The sequence below is a fragment of the Struthio camelus genome, chromosome 11 (genome assembly GCF_040807025.1).
Source record: "Struthio camelus isolate bStrCam1 chromosome 11, bStrCam1.hap1, whole genome shotgun sequence".
Lineage (NCBI taxonomy): Eukaryota > Metazoa > Chordata > Aves > Struthioniformes > Struthionidae > Struthio > Struthio camelus.
Genome location: NC_090952.1, coordinates 10,927,491 through 10,949,753, shown reverse-complemented (window position 1 = coordinate 10,949,753; position 22,263 = coordinate 10,927,491). Strand labels below are relative to the sequence as shown.

Sequence of the window (22,263 nt, the reverse complement as noted above, 5' to 3'; positions counted from 1 at the left end):
TTTCTTAATAGTCTTAATGTTTTATTTGTAATGATAATTATAGAAGGCATGCACCTGAATAAACCTGTACGTATGGGTATTGCATTCACCTGAAATGAAATCTTTGGCACATAAGACAATTTTAACCTGGTAAGTCAGTCAAGGATAATCACAAAGGGTAGATTGTATTAATCCTTGCTATTCTCGTTTTTACGGTGGGTGAACAGAAAACATATTTTGAATTTGCTGTTGTCAGAGCTCTTTGTTAACTAGATGGGGAAGAGCCTTGGGTGTAAAAGTAGTTGCATGTCTTGACATGTGAACATCTCGTTACCTGTGTCTTGCAGCTTTCTAATTACTTTTTCCGTTTAAAGGTATGTTTACTTGGAGAAGTTTATGACCTTTCAGATGTCTCTACGAAGAGAAGATGTGTGGCTTCCTCTCATGTCCTATAGAAACTCTTTATTAGCTGGTGGGGATGATGATACGATGTCAGTCATTAGTGGAATCAGTAGTCGAGGATCTACAGTAAGAAATAAGAAAACAAAGCCAGCAACAGGGAAACGGAAAGTACCTGAAGGTTAGGACTTTTCCTGTTTTAAAATTTACCAGAGTAGATATTCAGGAATTACACTTGTCAATCCCTGTTTTTGTGAGTGTGAGTGAACTAGCATGCTTTAATGTGTGTTCATTTTTGTTTGTTTGTTTTACCATCGTAACTTCTGTATGCGCATGTCTTAGTGAAAAACTATTCATCTTTGGAGTCTGAATAATGCGACTCTGACGCACAAAAGGAAATGAAAGCACTACGGTACTTTGAAGTTGCAGAGCACAGAGGTATTTTAAACACTTTAGCCAGCAGTGATATATTAAGGCCTTTTGGGGCACGTTTAAGAATATACGTATCAAAAAGTGAAGAAATTGATTCTCAGTAGGCAGGATGCACATGTATGAAGTTTTATTTAAATATTTAATTTTTGACTAATTTGAAAAGACTTACTGATATCCTGTGCTTCCTTCCAGCTGAAGAAAGCAGCAGTAGTGACAGTATGTGGCTGAACAGGGAGCAGACAATGCACACGCCAGTCATGATGCAGACACCTCAGCTTACTTCCACAATAATGAGGGAGCCCAAGAGATTGCGACCTGAAGAGAGTTACATGGGTGTCTATCCTATGCAGCCTGAACACCACCAAGCTCCACTCGATTACAAGTAGGTAGAGATGAGTAGATCCGCTTTGTGTTAGCGTTCATACACAAAAACAGTTCATGTTTAAAATAGAATAATGGTCTTTTTAAGCACGCAAGTAACGTGGATGTTGGCTCAAAGGCAACAGGAAGAAGCCGCACGACAACAACAGGAGAGGGCAGCGATGAACTACGTCAAGCTGAGAACCAACTTGCAACACGCTATGTGAGTTGAGAACGAAATGTTCTTTCGGTGATTTAGAGAAGGGAAGGTTTCTTAAATATAATGTTAGTCCTGTACCTCTTAAGAGGGGTGCACGTTCTAGTTTTTGAGTAGCATTTAATTACACTAATTATGATAGGAGGAGGGCAGTAGGGAAGGGGTGAGGCAGGGATGTGAATTGCCTTAATGCCTTTGACTGGCAATTTGGGCACATCCAGACAGGAATGCGGTGGTAGAAGTGCATGCGGATGCATTTAGCAGAATAGAATAATCCCTGTGATCTGTTTGGTTTCTTGTTTAGTTTTGAACTGAAATTCCGGAAGTGTCAACTAGTTGTTAGCTTCATATTAAAGGGAACTGAATATATTGCTAAACTGACTATTATCTCTATCTGTGGCAGATTTTTATAATCAATGCAACATGTGAAACATTTTCTTTATGTATTGTGTACAGAGTTCTCAACTGCAGAATCTTTTTTAGAAACGGGACATTAAAAACGTGCTTTCAGATAGGTGTGTCAGTGTGTTCAGAAATCCAATTCCACTGTTTCTTTCTCCTCCTGACTTCAAAGTTGTATATTTAGGGTTCAACTGCTTTCTTTTAAAAAAAAAGAAAAGTATTTTAAAGAAACTATTATCATCCGTTTCTGTGATTAGCATGGGTTTTGTGTGATCTGAACTGTCGTTAAGATTGAAAGGAATACTATAGTACCAGAAGTCCAGTTGCATATGTTGATTATCATGCAAATCTTTTGTAGATCTTTCCAACTCAAAACCACACACACACACACACACACACACACACACACACACACACACACACACACACACACACACACACACACACACACACACACACACAAAAAAAAAGCTTGTGAAATCTTCCAAATTATAAATGAAGATGAAGACAGGCCAATGTTTCTTAAGAGAACGTTGTCCTTCAGAGATCATACATTCATAATTTAGTGACACTTATTTCATTGTGGTTGAATGAGTGTGCATTTTGACATGTACACTAGTGGAGTTATGTTTCGGATATAGTTTAGCTGAGGAGAGGAAGGCTAGTTTTAGAAGCCTTCTGTTTATAGGATGCCTGTGTGGTTCTACAGAAGAAAGGTAAAAGTTTTGAGTTAATACCCTGGGCATATAGTGAGAAGAGGAGCTTTACGTCTTTCCCTGACTTGTTTTTAATTCTTTAACACCAGTACTTCATGTAACACAGTTTCATGATTTTTATATAGTGTCACCTATTAGTATAATTACAGTGATTTCTTATTATTCTTATGGGCTTAATGTTGTATTTAAAAGCTATGAGGACAGGGGGGGATAAAGTACCGTAAAGGAATGTTTGAAAAAAGAATTCATGCAGCTACTTTATATTAAAGATGTTGCTTTGTGGCTTGTCATAGGGCAGGAAAAAAATTTTTTTTTAGGTGCCAAACACGTGTTCTCGCTCTCCTGAGCTTAAATACGTGCATGCAAATCTGTGAAGTAGCTGTAGGTCTAATCTGTCTGTCAATTCCTGCAACCTTTCAGTATATCTACTTGGAGAAGTCTCTCAAAAGTTTCATAAACGGATCTTTGTTAGTCATTCTTCCTTCTTCTCTTAGTGTTTTGTAGCTGATTAAATGCTTTTTAAAATAGTAGTAGCTGTAGGTGGTGTGTTTTTTAAACTACAATTACTAAAAATAGTTTCTTTTGTTTGATGGAATTGTCATGTGTTGGTAGTTCCTTATTAAGGGTTAGCTTTTTAAACATACAGATAAAACTTACCTTGATTTATTTGCTTTTTCTTGTCAAATTCAGTCGACGTGGCACAAGTCTAATGGAGGATGATGAAGAGCCAATTGTTGAAGATGTAATGATGTCATCAGAAGGGCGAATTGAAGATCTCAATGAAGGCATGGATTTTGACACCATGGACATAGACCTAGTAAGAAACTTGCTTGACTCTTACTGGATACTGGGCTTATTTTTCTGTTTTCAAAGTAACATGTGAATCAATTGTTTTCTTGTCATTGAAACAAGAAATAATTCCTATTGATCTCTTGCATTCTTAAGCAGCTGTGCACACGCTTTGTTCACGCATACCTGTGTGCACATACAATTTGTTCAAACTGCCATACAAGAAACAAAACACTTTCCGTAATAATAACATGAAATATGAAGTGTTATCCCCAATGAACCCTTAACTTTTGAGAATTGAACTTAATCTATTACAGGTGAAAACTGCAAATTTTTTTATAAAATTACTGTTAATATGTTGAATGGCTATTTATTTGCTTGCTTTTTTTAGCCGCCCTCAAAGAACAGGAGAGAAAGAACAGAGCTAAAACCAGATTTCTTTGACCCTGCTTCAATCATGGATGAATCGGTAGGTTAACATCTATAAGAGGAACGTACGTAGAATCATTCTTATGTTTGCAATACTCTCTTACTTCAAATTTTAAGTGGAAGGAACTTAATTTTTAGACTGTCCTTAGTATTTCTTTATTTTGACAGATTGGTCCTGTTGATGAAATATTCCAAGCTATAATTTAGTTTTATAAATTCTAAGGTAGTTAATGCTCTTGAAGTCTCAAAGTAGAGAGGAGAGAATTACCATGCTCATACCAAGATTTTTGCAAGTTTATAGGTTTTTTCGTTCTTAATACTTTATACGTAGCTATGTGGAAATCAAAAGTCTTTGAATCTGAGAAGAAAACACATCTAGTATGGTGAAGATCCCTGCAGAGGTTGGTAGGGAACAGCTTTAAAAAAGCAAAAAGGGGGAAAAAATTGCACACGCATGACATTAAAGGCAAGTTTCCTGGTTGTGATGAGCTCATTTGAGCGACTCTGTTGTTACCAGGGAATATCTTGGGCTTTTTCTTTATTTGGCATGTTAAGTTTTGTTCATAAGTAAGGTAATAGAGAAAATAGATAACAGACAATATGAATATCTGCTTATAGAGATGAGAGGTATTTCTTTTCTTTCCGTATAAAGCTCTAGGTCCAAACATCTGAAGCATGTAGTTTCTGCTTGCAGTTGCCCTTTTTTCCGACTTGATAACATCATCTGCAGTCTCTGAGATTCTCTTTAGTTTAAATCTACGTGAGGGATCCCTTTTGTCTTGAACCACTTGTAATGATGTATGCAGCCATTTTTGACCTTGTGTAGCTGGTACAAAATTACACTGGAAATAAGCTGCAGCAGCCCAGCAAAGGACAGTACAGCAAGGCTTCTTGGGCATCTTGGACAGCTTGGTGGAAATTGGAGAACGGTTATATGCTTTTACAGTATTATTACAGCACGAAGCTTTTCTTGTTATGGGGGAAAGAAGTCCTTAAGTGCCATTTTAAATGCAGATCCATATATTTTGTACTAGTAGGCATTTGTTTTAGTAATGATTAATAAGATTAGGTTGTACATCTAGCTTTTGTGCGTTCAGTTTTGAAGTAACACATAAAGAGTGTATCTCCTGTTTTCTGACTTTCTGTTTTTAAAATAGTCGTTCACCTCCCTTTCTTAATTTTAACTAATTGGTCTATGAAATGATGCCGATCATTTTTATTCTTACAGTGATGAAAATTTGGTCATCTGCAGGTGTATTTCATTGATTTCAGAAACCTTGCAGCTTTTCAGTTTCTCAATTAATTAAGAATAGTTTAATAGGTTTACTGTCAGCCAGCGTTCTTTCCTATTACTTTATTTCTCATTCTTTTTACCATCATCTCATGTGAGCCCAGGATTTGCTAGGCGCTCCTTAGCTGCAATTTGGGAGTATCACCACATGATGGCAGCCGGTTACAGTCGCATTGCTCTGCAAGCTTTTGGAGCCCGTTGTGAGAGACGTGCTAGCAGTGTCCTGCCTTTGTGTGCCAGGAGAACAAGCTGTGCACTATTTCTCTGCAAGGAGGGAGCAATGGTGCACTCAAACACATAATAAGTTGGTACGGTCAAAGGGGCGTCATCTAGCAAACCTTCTTCTCAGTCAGGACACAGCAAGGGTGCTTATCCTGGAACCAGGACTGCAGAAAACAGCTGCATCACAGAACACAGCTCTTCTTTAGCATAAACTCCATCTAAATGAATTTAAATGGGAAGATCGATTAATTGTTTCAGAGACAATGTTAATCCGTATTAAAGCAGAGCTGAAATTATCACTCAGTATTTTAAATGTAAAAAATAGTTTCATGAACACAAAAAAAGTCCCTCAACACAATTTACTTTGCTTTATTCATGTGTTTTCTTGCAGAGGTCCATCAGTCTTGGAGTTGGTGCACTTGTTTTTGATAGAGCTAGACTTAATAAATCTAATTTTTAGTTTATTCTGATGTACGTGATTTAGACTCAGAATTTTAGTACTCCTCTTATTTTGTGATATGTCCGGGTTATTGCTGGCGCCTGAGGCAGTTCATGTCTTAGTGCGCGATACTGTGTGATGCATCTGAGGTGAATTTTATACCAAGATCAGTGAAAATTGGTTTGGAAGCAGATAAATAATGAACAGCAGCCTGGTATAACTTCTTGGCATTCAGGAGACTCAAGTCTTTTATGTACTGGTATGGCACTTTTTGATTATATAGCCCTATGAAAGATAGGGCATTTGCAAGATCTTGATGTTCCTCTTTTAGCATATCAGTGATGATACCTGCTTTCATTGGCATAGAAAATGTGGTTTGCTCCCACTTAGGAAGTGGAATCCCATTTTTCATTTCAGGCAAGTTTTTTCTTCGCTTAATCTTATAGACTCCCAAAGAACAGTGCTTTGGTTTAACCTGATTATTTTTTGATTTTTTTTCATTCTCCTCTTAAAAGAGACAATTATTTAATACTGAGTTTGTTTCCTGGCTAGCTGCTGTGGGATGACCTGCTGATTTTATTAAACCACACAGCAGCAGGCAATGTGCAGAGTATTCTGGCCCAGGCTTAGCTGCTACCCGCTGCACACTTGGTTTCAGATTAAGGTCTATAGAATTGCCATTGTCAAAGAACTAATGGGAAATTATTTTGCAGTCACTATATAAAATAATAAGTAAAACATAGTCTTTATTGCATTTGTACTGGATCTGGTTTTAATCTCAAGTGTTGAGAAGCATTTTCTAATAAATGAGGTGCCCTTCCCATACTATAATACAAATCGTAAGTGTGGTGAATTTGGTTTGGAAGAAAAATAAACTTATAATGCCTTAACATATCTTGAAGTGTCTTAATCTTATCATGTACTAATTGCTTTGTTTTGGTTAAATGTATAGTAGACTACAAATTGACACCATTTCTAACTTTTTTTTTAGGTTCTTGGGGTGTCAATGTTTTAATACCAGAGCAGCAAATAAATCAGTGGTGAAGTCATTTTCTAAGTGGAAGAGGAAGTTTTTCAATACAAAATTGTGGTAGATACAGTGAAATTCTGAACAGATTTTTCTCTAAGGAGAATGACATACTTTCAAGATCAAGTGCATTGAAGGGGCAGTTTTGTTTGCCTGAAAAAAAGAAATGTAAAGGACAAGTAAACAATTTGAGGATAAGCTACACTTTTTTTGTTGGAAAAAAATCAATATTTTATTTATGTGCTATCAATTTATTCCGGATCATAAGAAGTATTCCCTCTTAGTTTTAATCAGTCTGAGAGGTATTTGGTACAGATTTGAGCCCCTCTCTTTATACATTTGTTGGCTATCCTAAATAATCATGAGCTCTGCTGGACTGCTGTTTACATCCATGAACTGAAATAATAGATGGATTGATTTTTCTTACAGTGATAGAACCAGAAGAGTGTCAATATTTTAAGTTAAATGCAAACTGCATCAACAGAAGCTTTGTTTTAATTAATCATGGGGGAAAAAAAAAAAAACCTAAAAGCAGAATTTCAACAGCTTTTTCATCTAAAATGTTCTTTTTTTTTCCAAAAGCTTCATGCTAGCCTTCTCAAAAAGGTCCAGAAAATATGAACTCCAGAAAGTAACAGATCAGCCATGCTTGCCCATTACCAACCCTGAAAGTTTGCTTGTCCTTTAAGAAAAATGTAATGTTGTGAAATTCCTTCCAGTAGTGCCACTGTATTTTGTCTCCAAATAAAAGAAGCTTATTGTAGTATGTTTGCAGAAAAATTCTAAACAAAAATTATACAGCTTATTAGAGTGTGGGAATAGGGATCTAAATTTTAAATAAAATTATATATATATATAAATTGGTGCTGATTTTATAATTGCGCAGTTTGTTTAGTTTTTTCTTACTTTTAAATTCCAACTTAAAATTATGAGGTTTCAGAAATATATTGAAAGTTTAACAATGTTTAAAAATAGAAGAGCATGAGAATTCATGCTTTAAAAATGATTTTTAAATTTGTATTTTATATTGTTTTATCTATCTGTCTTTGCAAGCAGTCTTCAGGTTAAAGATACTTCTAACAGGTTACAGTACATTTCCTCTGTATGTAAATTAGATTGGATAATAGAAATTCATAAACAACCCATAATATTCTTTGAAAGCTAAGCTTTAAACTTCATTTTGTGTCCATTCACAAATAAATTAAATTGGTCTAAAACAGAAAGTTGGATCTATGCCAATTTTGACATCAACTCATTTTGCAAGGCTTAGGCAGCTAGACATCATTTTAAAGGAAATATTAACTTATATTACATATGTATATTTTTTGTCAGTTGTCTCTCAGTTCTCGAGGTATATTATTTTAATCATTCCATGCCTTAATATGCTTGCAATACAAGGATCTCCCCAAATGGGTGAATACAAAAAGACTTCCTGTTTTTAGACTCAGAAATTAAACATTCGGCTGTGGTAGCCAAAAACCATAGATTATCTAAAGGATCATGATAAAATATAATTATTTTACTAAGTCATGGGGTAACAACAAACTCGAAACTAGATCTGCCTAACTCATTTTACATAAATAAATACTCTCATGTCTAAAAGTACTGCCTATATTGTTTTTCACACCACTGCATTTAATAGAACTGCTGAGAGGACTGTATATATGATTTTAAACTTAAGTTGATTTTTTCTTACTCTTGAAGGAGTGTTTCTTTGTGAAAGCAGTTCTTACAGCTTTGTTTTCAACCAGCTAAAAATGTTTTATATATTTACCTTAACCTGTTGTCCTCCACATTCTATTGTCCTAATTGTACTGTTTTCTGATTTGTATTTATGTCTTGAGACAGTAACTTTTTGAATAAAAATAAACCTACAGTATGTTGTATGTTTGATCTTTTTAAATCGGGGGTAAGGGAGGTCAGTGAAGAAAGGGGAGTGAGTAATGCAAATGTTATGTTTATAGAAATCAAAATCTTTTCCATGTCTTTTAAGTGTTTGTCTCAGAGTTGGGATAATGTATGGAAAACTGCACTGTTTTATATTTGTAATAAATTGTACAAGTTTTTAAAATGTGAATAAAGCACTAATTGGGTTAATAATTTAAAGTAGAAAAGTTATGCAATCATGATTGTTTTAAATATGCTTTAATTTGAGATAAACTTGTTAAAAGAATTAGCAGTGTAAATACAGAGCGAGATTTTTCAAGAGGCTAGTACCTACAAATAAAATTTTTAAAATTTGTGTAGAACTTTTACATGGCAAGAAATCAATGGTTAATTATTTTTTGTGTTCCGTTTTTTAAAAGGTGTGTCAGTAGCCTTTCTGTTGGTTTCTTTTCCCTCTTAACTTTTATCTTGATATGTTATTCAGAGTGCTTTTGATTCAGATATTGGAAGTGTTGCATATAATCAAATTGGGCTGTTTGATTCACTGAATGTGCATACTACTTTCATTTAGCATACACCTGATAAAATAAACTTTTTAAGCCTAAATGGGTAAGATAGCAAGAAAATGAGGGGGAAAAAAAAAATCCTAAGCAATTCCCTCCCGCCCCCAGTCTGGATGTGTGTTGAAAATGTCTCCTTTTGGTTACCAGTCATTATAAAGGAGTCATTTAAAAATCTAACAGATGCATACTTTCTCATCCCCGCTAATGTGGCTCTGAATTTTGTTTTTTATTTTATTTTCTCATTACAAATGTATCCTATCTCTAAATCCTGCTACGAAGCTCAAAAGTTTTAGTAGGCTCTATATTTATAACTCAAGAAAAATACCTTCACTACTCAATGTGAAATCTGTCTCAGTGATACAGGTTTGGTACAGATGCTTGTAAAAGAAAGAAGACTTTTTTTTTTTTTTGGGGAAAAGTTACGTGATCAAAAATATAGAAAATAACAAGCACTACAGAGAAAGTGAAGACTGTCCTCTAATTTACCAAAGAGGCCACACAGGAAGTATTGATATTTAATGAGATTCAAAGGGAATAGTCTTTGCATATTCTGTAAAAAGTATTTCCTGAAATTAAACAACCAAAGACAATATGTAAGAAGCTGGTGATTGCTGTTGTCTGTTTTTTTTGTTCGTTTTTCTTGGGGAGGGGGAGCGTTCCCCTTCAGATGATGTGTTGCTGATTGATATAGCTTGTTAGGGTCCTTAAATTCCCATCTATTCTAATCTCAGTTAAACTAAAGAATTGCCACTTCGAAGTTTTACTCTTCTCTGATTTTCAGGGGATTTACACAGACATTTGTCCTAGCATGGAATTTCAAGGTGGTACTTTTTTTGAGAAGATTTGCTGCTTTTCAACCTATAGCTTCTTGATTTTTATTTATCTGTTTATTTTTAAATAGCCTGATGGGTGCCAGGAACTTGTTCATTCTTTGAAGCATTTGCCAAAACTATCAATATGTTCTTCATAGATACTGATTAATTCCTTAAAAATGTACTGGTTCCTGCTTAACTGTTTTGACTGCTTTAGTTTAATTTTCAGTTTATGATACTGAAATACAGCTTATGTCATTCCCTCATTGTTCATAATCTTAAGTGATCTCTAGTACTGAGAGAGTTTAATTTCTGTTATTTATTGGCATGCAAGGGTTGTGCCTTTGGATGAGGGAAATGACATATTTGGAAAATAAGGTAATGTAGGACAATATTATTCTCTAGTAGTTTATATAAGGAAGTGGCAAATCAAATTCAGTTGTGCCTATCACATTGTTTTCACCTTTTTCTGTATCCTGTTGTCATGTTGACAAGCTTTCCTGAATGCGGTTGTGTTTTGATTAAATCTCTTGGTTTTCATGTTTTTAAATAAACTTTTAACCGCTCTAGTCATTACAGGTATGGGCATAAATGAATGCCTTCTCACTAGAAGTTTAATGTATTTTGTTGTGGGTTTTTTGTAGCTACGCTGCCAAATTCTATAAACGTAAATCATAGTGGGAGTACAGAGGTAAAAAATTATACCTATGCCCAAAAACTAATCCAAAGCTTTTTAAGTCAACAAAAAGTATTTTGGTAGCTGTGTCACAGAAGAACACGTAAAACTTAGGTCGTTCTAGAGACTATGTATGGTTCTTTGTAATGTAATCATTGTTTCCCCCAAAGTGATTGTGTAACTTGTGCTAGAGCTTCTCAGAGTTGTGTGTGTTTTTTTTTTTTTTTAAGATTGAAAAAGGAGGAAAGTACATCATGTTATGCTTATATTAGCTATATTTGTCTAAAAGAAACTTAGAAATTTTAAAAAGAAAATTTCTGTGTTTGGCCAACGACAGCTTAGAATTATGTATTTTTAGAAAAGCTGGCCAAAAAAAAAAAAAAACTATAAGACAAAACTTTAGAAAGATAATGCTAGCATAATTTCCCAAGAAAGGGGCGAAAAGTCAAAATGATAAATCTGCAGCTGGAACTAGAGCATCTCAGATAAGGAAGGGAGCCCAGAATTGGACCTTGCTTTATTTAAAAAAAAAAAAAAAAAAAAAAAAAAATCCACATTATAAAATGAAAGGGTTTGGAGAAATTGAGTCATTAATTCATCTGCTGATGAAAACAATTTCTAGCGTGCTGAGGTGGGTAATGACAGGTCAGATCGATGAAACCATTCGTTGCTGTTGCCAAACTTGGTAGATTGTAGACATTTCTAGTACGCTCTCCTGAGTAAGAATACCCCATTTATTTCCATTCTTTACAAGTGCCTTTGGGGAAGCTCTGTGCTGGATACTAATACTATTACAATTTGTTTGTCATAATTTGAGTAGGGATAGCATGTTTGTGTGGAGAATGGTCATTACTTAACCTGGCTTTCCGTTAGAGTAGGGCATATCTTTTGAAGGGTTATGAGCTAGATTTTAATAGCGCTATCTAGAATGGTCATTCAGTATGTTTCACCTTAAGTTTAACCTTTTTCCATGTTCCTTTCTCTCAAAAATGCCTGTAACATCTGTCAACAGGTATCGTAAGACAGTAGCTTTCTTGGGAATTGATGCAAATACTGTGCCATAGTTAATCCAGTTAGTGGTTAATTTTGGTTGGCTCAGGGCTATGGTATATGTATGATGGAGGCTTCATCTCAACTTGCTGATCTTGCACTCGGCCAGAGTATTCTACAGAGCGCTTCAAAATTGGAGTACTGTGTTGGCATCTCCATGTGAAAGCTCTCGTTATTTACCACACCATATGGCCATTCCAGGAAGCCATGCATTTTGCTGTTGCTTTTTAAATAGCAGTTAAACCACAGTTCTTGAGTGACGTACACACAGATCTCTTATTAACACACTCTTTTCACAGGGTTTATATTCCGTTTACTTCTTTTTAGACTGTTGAACTCCACTATAAGAAAAAAACAAACCACATCCACTTGTTTTTCGCATCACGCGCAAAAGCACTTAAAGATGTGGCACATCTTACATTTAGACTACTCTTTGTATTTTTCATCTTAAAATCCTGAGTTGTCTTTTGCACAGTTCTTCTTATGTATCAACTGACAAAACCTGTCTCTCCATTATTTCTGTTGCTGGTTTATAATCTTGCATCTTGAAAAGTAGTTTCAACTTCTGCGATTTTCTTTTCCTTAAGTCTTCCATTACAGCCAGGAATTGAAATGCTTTATGAAACATAGTATGGGTTAGGGAAGTGGCTTTGTCAGTAGAATAAACTATCTTGTCATTTTCTTTCTGTTGGAGGTACTGATGGCTTATAGTTTAAGGGCATCCTGCGTAAATACTCAAAACTGCAGAAGTCTGCCTATTCGAACTATCCCTAGTTTTCCTTTTATAGGAACGGTGGTGTGTTTTTTGTTTTTTTTCTCTTGCTCAATTCAATGGCTTGTTCTTGGTGAAAGCAGCTTGTTTGAAGTGAGTATGAGGCTAAAGGGAACAGATGTTCTATTTTAAGTGGCTTTCATTACAAAGTTTTTTTTTTTTTTTTTTACTTGCCTTGCAACACTTCATCTTCTATTTCAGAATGACTTTTAACTTGCACAGTTCTCTAGCTCACCTTGGTTGGGTTTGTAGACCTGACAAAAAGCTGTGAAATAGCTGAAATTCTGTCCTTAGGAGTTTGCGTTCCACTATGTTTCCTGGGTTTCATTTTGAATTAACCAGATAAGATATCTTGTTTGTATTTATTGTGGTGCACTACTATGTTGTTGCAGACGAATAGGGGATTTCAACAAAATGTTTCAAAGCATCATTTGTTCATATGCTGTTCCTTTCATCTGAAATATTAGATTTAGGTCATTTGATCCATTATTAAGGTTCAAAAGACATGTCATCTAGAGATTTGTTAAATCCCTACCTGCAAGGAAAGTTAGACTTCTTTTTAAATTAAGCTGATTGCTGCTCATCTCTTATTCATTTAACAGAAATGGATGGTGTGTAGAACGGTCAATCGAACAAAACCGCACCACTCAGTGATGCATAATCAAAGATGTGTTAACTTGGCAGGATGGTTGTAGTGGGTGGATAATAATTCCTGTTCTAGAAAGCACAAACATACGTTTGAAGCACAAATCAGAGCTTCAGGTCTCCTATATGGATCCAGAGCAGCAGGATGCTCCGAGCAGCAGGATGCTCCAACCAGCCAGCGCATCAGGTCCTGGCTGGCAGCTTAACCACAACGCATAGTAGTTCATCCCTGGGCTTGGTCTTCTACGTGGTGACCCTGGATCAATTGCCTTCTGACTCCCTTCAAAAAAAGAGAGTACCAAAACAGCCACCTTCCCTGTTCAGCTTATTTTAAACTTATTATTGTAAGCTTATTATTAATCTCACTACTTTGAGCTGGGCGAATGCAGCCAGGTCTCACCTGTCTGGAAAGCGCTCCCCCCCCCCCGGCAGGATACACAGTGACAATAATGGAGAAGTAAACCCTTTACAACTATAAATTGTATTTTTAATCGAAAAAAAAAAAAAGAAAAAAGTTACAGAGAAATTGAGCAGCTTGGTTTTTGGCCAGGGCTTTCAGACCATTGTATTCTAAGAATAAAAAGACAAGTTTTGCTGGATCAGCACAAGATGTCTTATGTCCATGTGGGTCTTGCCTTTGTTCTCCAATCTCAACGTGAATTTAGGAGGTCACCCTATATTTAACTAGTCAGAAGGGCAATACAATTTAGAGTTCATTACTATTTCCGTTCTCAAACAGTGCTGTAGGTAATAATGGGAAAGTGGGCAAAAGTATATATCCTGGGATATTCAAATGATAGTTATTCAAAAGAATCTCTGCTTTAGGAAGACTCTGTCTTTAACCTGCATCGACTGGACAAAATGCTTTTCTGGCTTAACTTTTTTTTTTTTTTTATGATAGACGTTTTTTTTTTCCCGATAGTTTTAATGTACAAAGGAAGGTGTATGTTAAGGGAATTTGGATAGAATGTTTTGGGGAAAGGGGTCTTGTCTTTAAAGGCAGATACGTATCATTCAGTAAACTGAAGTTTATGCTGCAGTTGATTACAAAGAATTCTGCTTGCAAAAGGTGGTGCTAGTCATGTTTACCCAAAGTAAAGCTCAAGTTACTCATACCATTTAGCTCAAATGAGGATTGAGGATATTTTCAAAGCAATGGCTTGTGGCTTTCACAAAGGTCAAATGAAAATCTCTGACTTCATTCTAGTACCATAGCATTCAAGGGTCAGATTCATCTGACTTTTTAGGAGCATCCGATCTGGATAAATAATTCATGACAACTTACTGAATTTGGCCTCTGATTTGTTCAAACGGTGGGAGTTTTTTCAATTTTATTTCATATGCTACTATGCCAAACTCTGCTGAGATTCAGGTATGTTTTTCTGCCACCCTTCTGAATACAGGAAACTCTTTGGTGGTCACTGGCGGACTTTTTTTAGTGTCTTACAGTATCAGCATGCAGAGTGGTCTGTGTAAGTCCCGTGATGTAGGAAAAACTGCTGGGGTGAGGGTGTGGTGGTGGATTGTTTTGTTTTTGTTAATACGCAGTTTGGAGAGCTGGGACTTTAAGATGTTTCTGTATAGTTTTTTTGACACCTATCACATTGCTGAGTGAAGGTTTTGTTATTAGCAGATAAAAATCTTTTATAAGACAAGCGCTAATCGTAAATCAGATTGAGAAGAGCTGTAAATATTTTACAAAATCAAAAAGTAAACAGGTTATATATATATATATATATATTTTAATAAGATCATAGAAACATTGATTTAAAAGGGTCTCAGGAAGTCATCTAGTCCAGTTTCCCTCTGAACGCTTAGACTGTTGCCAACACCAGTGTAGGTCAACCTAAACTTAGTGACTTTTTCTAGCTGAGCATTAAAAGCTGCCAAGGATGGCAGCTCCACCAGCTCCGGGTAACCTGTTGCAGTATGCTGCACTACCTTTCTGATTAAGAAATTTTTCTTATGTATCAACCTGAACCTCCTAAGATGTAGTTTTTGTTCCTGTGGTATATCATCCGCCATGACCAGAAGTTTGACCCTATCCTTGTAGCTGCCCTTGAAGAAGTAGTTGTGGGCTGCAGGTTGGTTGTCCCTCCTTGCCAGGCTGAACAAGCCCAGTTCCCCTGTTCTCTCCTGTAGGTCATGTGCCTCTGCCATGACTATCTCAGTAGCCCTCCTCTGGGCTACTCCACTTTCTCACGTTCCTCTTGATTTGAGGAGCCCAAAGGTGGACGTGCTGTTCCAGGTGTGGCCTTAACTAGAGCTGAGTAGAGGAAAATAATACCTTCATCTGCTGGCCATGCAGACTGAGGGAAGAAATGGAAGATTATGTATAATCTGCATAAGCCAGCATCAAGCAATTCCTTATATTCATTTGACTCTTGGCAGACATTTTCAGAATTATGAGGCAAATATGTTTTATTGTACATCATATTAATATATCACTACTTCAGAAAGTATTTAATATTCCGTGTATGCTAGTTTAGTCACTTGATCCGCATGAGATGGAAGGAGCGGCCCTCTCCCAAGAGTTGTTTCTGAAAGGTGCATTGCTTTCCCTGGCACCGCTGTTTGCAAACTCACGGGAGGCCTGCTTTTCAGCAGGCTCACAAGTGCACGAAGGCCTAGACATAACAAAAAATCTTTTTCTTTCTAAAATTTCCTGTCAATTCTAGTACTTGTATATAAACTCCAAGTATAGCTCCTTAAGGTAGTGGAGTGTAAAAGCAGCCAACAGTGTGAAGATGGCCTGGTGTGGAACGTTCCCTTCTGACGGGCAGGTAATTGAAAAAAGGAGAGCTGCAATAAGGAGTTTTTCCAGCTCCAAGGTGGTGTGGGGGTGGAGAAACAAAGATGAGATGTTGTCACCAGTGTAAAAACTTAACTGAGAATTCCCTAGCTACATTTTGTGACTGAGATTATCTAGTCCTGGTAGTACCTGATTAAGGTTGGGAAGGGTGGAGTTTTTTGGTAGTTTTGTTTTAACTTTTGGTTTCTTGTGGGAAGAAAGGAGTCAAGGTTTAGGTAAAGCCACATCTGGGACCAGGTATAGGGTCAGGATGCAGATTACATTTCTAGTGTTTTCTCTACAGAGGGATGCTCACTGTTGCTGTGTTACTCATTGTGCAGCCTTCTCAATCTTAATGTTCTTATATCCCATAGGCTATGCCTTTTAACAGATGGATCAGATGCAGGAGATTTGCAGATCACAGTGTAGCACCTACATTTAGCATCTACACATATGCAGTTTGGATATTTTTACGTTGGCCTGGAGTTGGTCTGATTCCCCTAACTGAATGTCCTTGCCGTGTATGGTTCATAGCCCACTACCGCAGCAACAAAAAAAGAAAGCACAGAACAAAATGCCACCGACAAGAACCACCGTTGGTGGGAAATACGTAAACTCAGACGGTAAAGGTATGTGTGGACTATGCATCCAGTGACTAACAAGTTCTCTTTTTCTGTCACTTTGTACCTGCAGATCTGCACAAATTGTAGTTGCCGGTAAGAACATCCAAATAAGCAGAGCTGTTCCTGTTGCGCTATGGCAAAATCCCTTTTTTCCAGAGGAAAGTACCCAAAGGTCACGATGAGCTACTTTAGGGCAAAGATAGTATTGGTTAACAAGACTCTTCATAGAGAAGAATAATAGAGAAGAAGAAAATACCCTTCCTAAAGCATACTTGAGGGTTTGTATTTTGAGAGCAGGTCTGAGGCTTTTCTACTATGTTTTATAGAAAGCGTGTGGATTTTTTTTTTTTTTTGTCACTTTAGTTGAGGGAGTTCTGATTCTGCCTTCAAAACAGGCCTTTTCAGAGGAAAATAGAAGGGGGTGCATGTAGAGGTTTCTCATGGCTTCTAGAAGTACTGCTTTTAATACCAAGTGCTTAATGCTGTTCTTTTTCCAAGAATAGATCTGTAATGTGCTCTAGCAGCCTTAACCTCTGCTGAAACTTTCACCTTTCAGCTCGCGGAGGATTATCGATTCCCTCTGTGTTAATGAACAAAACAGCAAGTACTTTTGGAACTGAAAGGAATTAATTGCTAGATTAAAGTGGGCCAAATGTTGTGTCTTAGGAAAACATAAAATGTTAGGAAAGTACTAAATTACGGAAGACTAATGGAAATCAAAAGATGCCAGCAAAAGACAAAATAACATGCTTTTCATGGCTGAGAAGTTTGAGAACAGATTGTACTTTTCAGTACTGTAAGGATGTGATTTGTGGATGTTCTGGTATAGATGTGCAACAGAAAACCCGGTTTATGTGCTGGACCATGACTGTGGTGAGAAGACTTGTGTACTTGCCATTGGAGAGAAGGTCAGGTGAGCAGTGTTTCGGCTTTTGGAGGAAGAGGCCTTCATGGTTCTCTCACTTGGCCAGAAATTTGGGGAAGAGCGTAGGTTTAGTGCAGGCTTAAGAGCAACAGGAACAGAGCTAAATTTATTCTAGGACCCAAAATAACTTGGGAAAGTAAGTGGCAGTGTCTTGTGCCATGCTCCTGTCCTTTCTCTCCCCCATAGCTCCTCCAGTTGCCAGTGAAAGCCGGTACTCCCACAGCATGACGTGGTCCCCTGCGGTACCTTGGTTGTCTCGCTGGTTTTCAAGAGATGCTTAGCTGTCAGATTGGCTCCTTAGAGAGTCACCCCAAAATACGAATTCCAGGCTCGTGTCATAGTGCTTTCTGGTTAAGGTTTTGCAGAAGCCAGTCAAATCCAACTTCTGATATCTTCCCCAAATTTCTCCCCCCTCCCCCATAGATTTGTCGTGGCTGCTGAGTTACCCAGCTGGGATATAGTAATTTTTTTTTTTTTCCTTTTTGTGGTTTTCTGACTTGCCAGTAGCATAAATTCTTTGAAGTCTCTTATTCGTATTCATCTTCCTCAAGCTAGCTATCAGCACCTTTTAATTTAACCCTGACGGGGTTTCAGATGGACAGCATATCTCAAAACCCTAGTCACTGTAAAGCAGGTAACTTCTTGGTACAAAACAACCAGTAAACCATAAAACCAGTAGTATGAGAGAAACCACATAGTTACTGTCATATATTAAATGATGAAACAAGATATTAAATTTTACAGCTGTATTGTTTTAGCTTCTATCCTAATAAGTTCTTGCAAGTGGCGCATATGAAATTACAGGACTACTGAAAGTGCTATCCTCCAATCTTTTACTGTTCAATCCTTTCCTCTGTTAAAACTATTGCAATTTCTTAACTCGTTAGACATTTGAGTGATTAACTGTTAAAAACGTTCTTGGCATAGTAAAAGACAAAACCATATTTTTTATTTAGGTCTGAATACTTTTAAATTTATTTGACTTCACGTTCAGCTCCTAAACTGATATCAGGACCTAACTAAGCTACTAATCAGTATCACTTCAAAAGAAATCTATTTTCTATCAAATTTGATACACTTTCCAGTAAATAATGTTTTTTCTGCCTCCTTCCTCTCTCAATAATAGTTCAAGTCTCTTTAGTGCTATAGATGGATTTATTTTAAGCTAGGTTAAAACTCTGCAGGATCTTCTTCCTATCAGCAAGGCGTCGTTACAGCTATAAAAAGAAATGTTAGAGAAGAGGCAGTTGGAGCAAACCCCTTTCTTTCTCAAGGAATGAGATTTTTTTTTCCCCCCCCTACATTTTACACTTTCTGTAATTGGCTCCATAAGGCTGATTTATGTTTCACAAAGTCCCTTTCATACTGCCGTGCGACCTTTTGTGGCCCTGCGAGCGGAGCTTTTGGCTTACCCGTGCCAAAGTGCTGGCGGAGGCAGGCGCCGTGGCTGGGGCTGGGGAGCCACTGAGCCAATTGCCCCTCTAGGCAATTTGTCGGAGTCAGACCGGGGCAGCCGATGGGCTCAGGCTGGGTGGGAATTGGATCCTCACGATAGCGGGGGCGAAACTGGTGCCCAAGGTGGTGTCGCTGCCCTACCTGAAAGAGCACAGCTTTGGCAGCTGGGCCATCATAGGTAGGAGCGTTTTCAAACTACTTTTTGTTGGCTTCCTAGAAATGGTGGGTGAGATAGTGCGTAGTACCCGAGGAAATGGTTGGTAGGAAGAAGGAATTTTCCATATGGATGAATTTTCACCATGCTGGTGCATTGAATTCAAAGATAGAAATGCTTCTGCTTGCCTTGGTTTGAGTGATGCAGCCTGTTCAGGGTTGTTCCTTACACAGGACACGTGAAGCTCTGCAGCTCTGGGCATAGCAAAGGTGTAGCCTTTGGAGAATACGGTGGGTTTCCAGCTTTCTCATGAGAACGGCTCTTGTGGACCGTCGCTGTGGGGCTGGGGCTGTCCCTGCTTCACACCCGCTAGGGCCCTTTTCTATGTGACCAGCTGAGGTGGGTGCCCAGGAGCTCCTGAGGGAGCACCAAGTTCCTTGCTCCATGCAGGATATGATCTGTCTGATGAATCCCAAAGCTGCGTTTTAGCAAAAATAGGATCCTCTGTCGCTTAAATTGCTTAACAGAAGGCTGAGCTGTAGGAACCACAGAACAGGTTTCTGACTTGCAGAGAAGGAGAAGTATTCTCAGGTGCCAGAATGATTTTCTAAGCAGTTTGGCAGACTTGCTGAATTGTTTCAGTATTGTAGGACTAGTAAAATCTATGATATCTCTGCAAGGCTCATGGTTATCTACACCACACGGAGCCTCTCACCTGAACTGTGATTTCCTAATCGTCCCTAAGTGCATCACAACAGACTACTTTCTACAGCTTTTGAAAGTTTACCTGCAAATTAAAATAATCCTTTGCCTTCAGCAAGTGCCACATATGTACATCTGAGTAATGGCATGTCTCACAGCCCAGCAGAACACAGAAGTTTTAAATCTGGATCCATTTTGCAATGTGCAGGCACGTGCTTATGGTAGTGCCATGCAGTGGCGCTGATTTGGTCTCCGTGTAGATGAAGGGACCCTACAGTCCCCTGCGGGCTGGTTTCCAGACTCACCTGGAAGCCACTTAAGGGTAGATGGACAAGAAACAGGGCTGAGAGGAGAAAGCAGATTTTCCTACAGAACTGCTTAGTTCATTTAGGAATCCTTGGAATTATTTCTTTTGCTATTTTTCTACTGCATGGTGGCGTTCTGCAAATAACTTGGGCAAATCAGTGAAGGTGGGGAGGTTGCACCATGCACGCAGGGTGGTACTTGAAAAGACAACATGGTGTGAAATCTTTAAAAAAGAGATTGTAGGATGAGCTGTAGCCTAGGTTGTGCGTGCAAAGGCCTGGTGTGGGCCGCTTGACTGCGGCAACGTGGTCTTTCTTGCTGGGTGTGTGTGCAGGGGGGCCCTGAAAGAAGGGGTGGGAACCAAGCAAGGAGAGAGGGAAAGAGATAGGTTAAAAAAACATACCTTGAGAGGAGAAATAAAGGAAAATCGGTTAATGTTAGTCAAGCTGCTTATCTGGTAATTAGATGGACTTGCACATGTCGCAGGATAAGAAACTGTTAGGGAAAATCAACCTGTCAGCAATGAAGAGAAAGATGTAACTCATGATGAACCCACTGAAGCTGCTGTATGAAATCTGGGCTTAGAAGAAAACTGCAATGTTGGGTGGAAAATCTGAGGTCAGTAAAATGGAAAGAAAGAGGAAGTCGCAAAGCTGTGCAGAAGCCAACGAGGTGATGCAGAAGCCTAATCATTAGTGATCAGGCAGTGGGAGTTCTGCTCAGGTAGGAGAGGCAGGAAATGCAGTTTCCTGCTGCTGTGATTAAAAAGTCACGTTTGGCTGGTAAAGCTTCCCTTAGCACAGTGGGGTTTACTGCTTATCGTAGACTTTTTTGCAGCTTTTTGAAGATCTTGCATCACAAAATCCCATGTGCCTCAGATGGATGAGAGGGTCCCTGTCTTGCTGGTTGTAGCTCTTGGTCCAAAACCAGCGAAGAAGAAGAAAGCTGGTCCAGGGCGTGTGGTGGGCTCTGGCTGTGGGCCAGGCTTGCAGCCCTTATGCCTTTGCATGGTCTCGTTGACTGACACTAAGGCGTTTTCCTAGTATGAAACGTCGTTGCTCTCATTGCTGCATTTATGGTTATAGATCTGCCGATTCTGCAAGCGAAAGCTGCTGGTCTGAACCTGCTCGTTCATAGGGAGACCAGTTTTTGCAAAGGCCTCTGGGTATTATCGCTGGTGTTTGCAAGGGGAATGAGGCAAAAGGCCCTGATCCTGCCACCAAACGAATGTTGGTGGACAACGGAGACCTGGATGGGAACCTGCTACATGGAGAGCTCTCAGACTTCCAGGGTGCAAGGCTTGTAGCAGAAGGGGGTTATCAGCTTCTCTTGCCAAGTCTCTTGGCTCCTGCTCTTTCCCTTTGCTCTTCAAGACAGACACTGACAGCCGCCTCCTTTGCAGAAACCTGAAATCTGTGGAAAAACTGTGAAAATTGCCAAGAGTTGAGGAGACCATATCGTTGTGGGATTGGCAGGTTTTTATTGATCTGCTTAAGATGCTAGTGCATATGGGAATAAAAGAACCCAGTGAGGGGGAGAATAGGAGCTGGGATATGTTCTCCAAGTAGCACAGATCATAGATTAACAGAGATCAACTGCTAAATTGTGGCTCTCTGATTTCACAACATCAAATAAGGACTCTGTCTTATACATAAATGAGTGGTTTTATCCTTCTGGATTAAGTATAATAACGCACATAAAACAATACCTGCTGTTTTCATGGTGAGGTTAATCAGACCTTTTCATACAACTGGGGTGGGCAGCACCGCAGGATGCCGAGCATGAGTCCCTGGGTCTGTCTGCTAGATCCGTGCTCCTCCGCCCCCCTCGTCTCTGCGCCGCTAGCAGAGGTAAAGGGGCTGAGGCAGCAATATGGTACTGCCGCTTGCCCTAGGGGCAACGGTCTTTTGTTTTGTTTGTTTTTTTCCCCTCCTCATTGTCACCCTAGCTGGCTGCACCTCGCGGCTTCTCGGTGTGCGGGAGTCCTCTCCAGGGCTGGTCGAGTTCCCGCTCCCGATCCCCTACGGGCAGCGGAGGGTTGCGAGGGGATGCTGCTCAACGGGCAGCTTCTGGCATCCCAGGCGAGTAACTGAAGCTGTGGTATGTTACTGAAACGTTTCCCGAGAGACAGCCGTGGGGGCGGGCTGTCCTGGCAGGGACCCGCGGGGACCCTCCTCCTACGGGCCCTTTCCAGGCTGGG

The 22,263-nt window shown here is 38.7% G+C and overlaps 1 protein-coding gene across 6 annotated transcripts in view; it reads left to right on the top strand.

Annotated features, from left to right (window-relative positions):
• STAG2 (STAG2 cohesin complex component) overlaps positions 1-8,581 on the top strand; it is an 83,127-nt gene extending 74,546 nt beyond the window's left edge. For 4 of the 6 annotated variants that reach the window (XM_068956738.1, XM_068956740.1, XM_068956739.1 and 1 more), the window contains exons 29-34: positions 354-559; positions 1,003-1,192; positions 1,280-1,393; positions 3,196-3,322; positions 3,686-3,763; positions 6,667-8,581. In XM_068956738.1, the coding sequence (XP_068812839.1) occupies positions 354-559; positions 1,003-1,192; positions 1,280-1,393; positions 3,196-3,322; positions 3,686-3,763; positions 6,667-6,690 (739 nt within the window). In that variant the 3' untranslated portion in view covers positions 6,691-8,581. Of the gene's footprint in view, positions 1-353; positions 560-1,002; positions 1,193-1,279; positions 1,394-3,195; positions 3,323-3,685; positions 3,764-5,118; positions 6,564-6,666 lie in introns of those variants that run through there. The other 2 variants (XM_068956744.1, XM_068956743.1) reach the window with 2 other exon arrangements.
• The last annotated feature ends 13,682 nt before the right edge of the window (positions 8,582-22,263 follow it).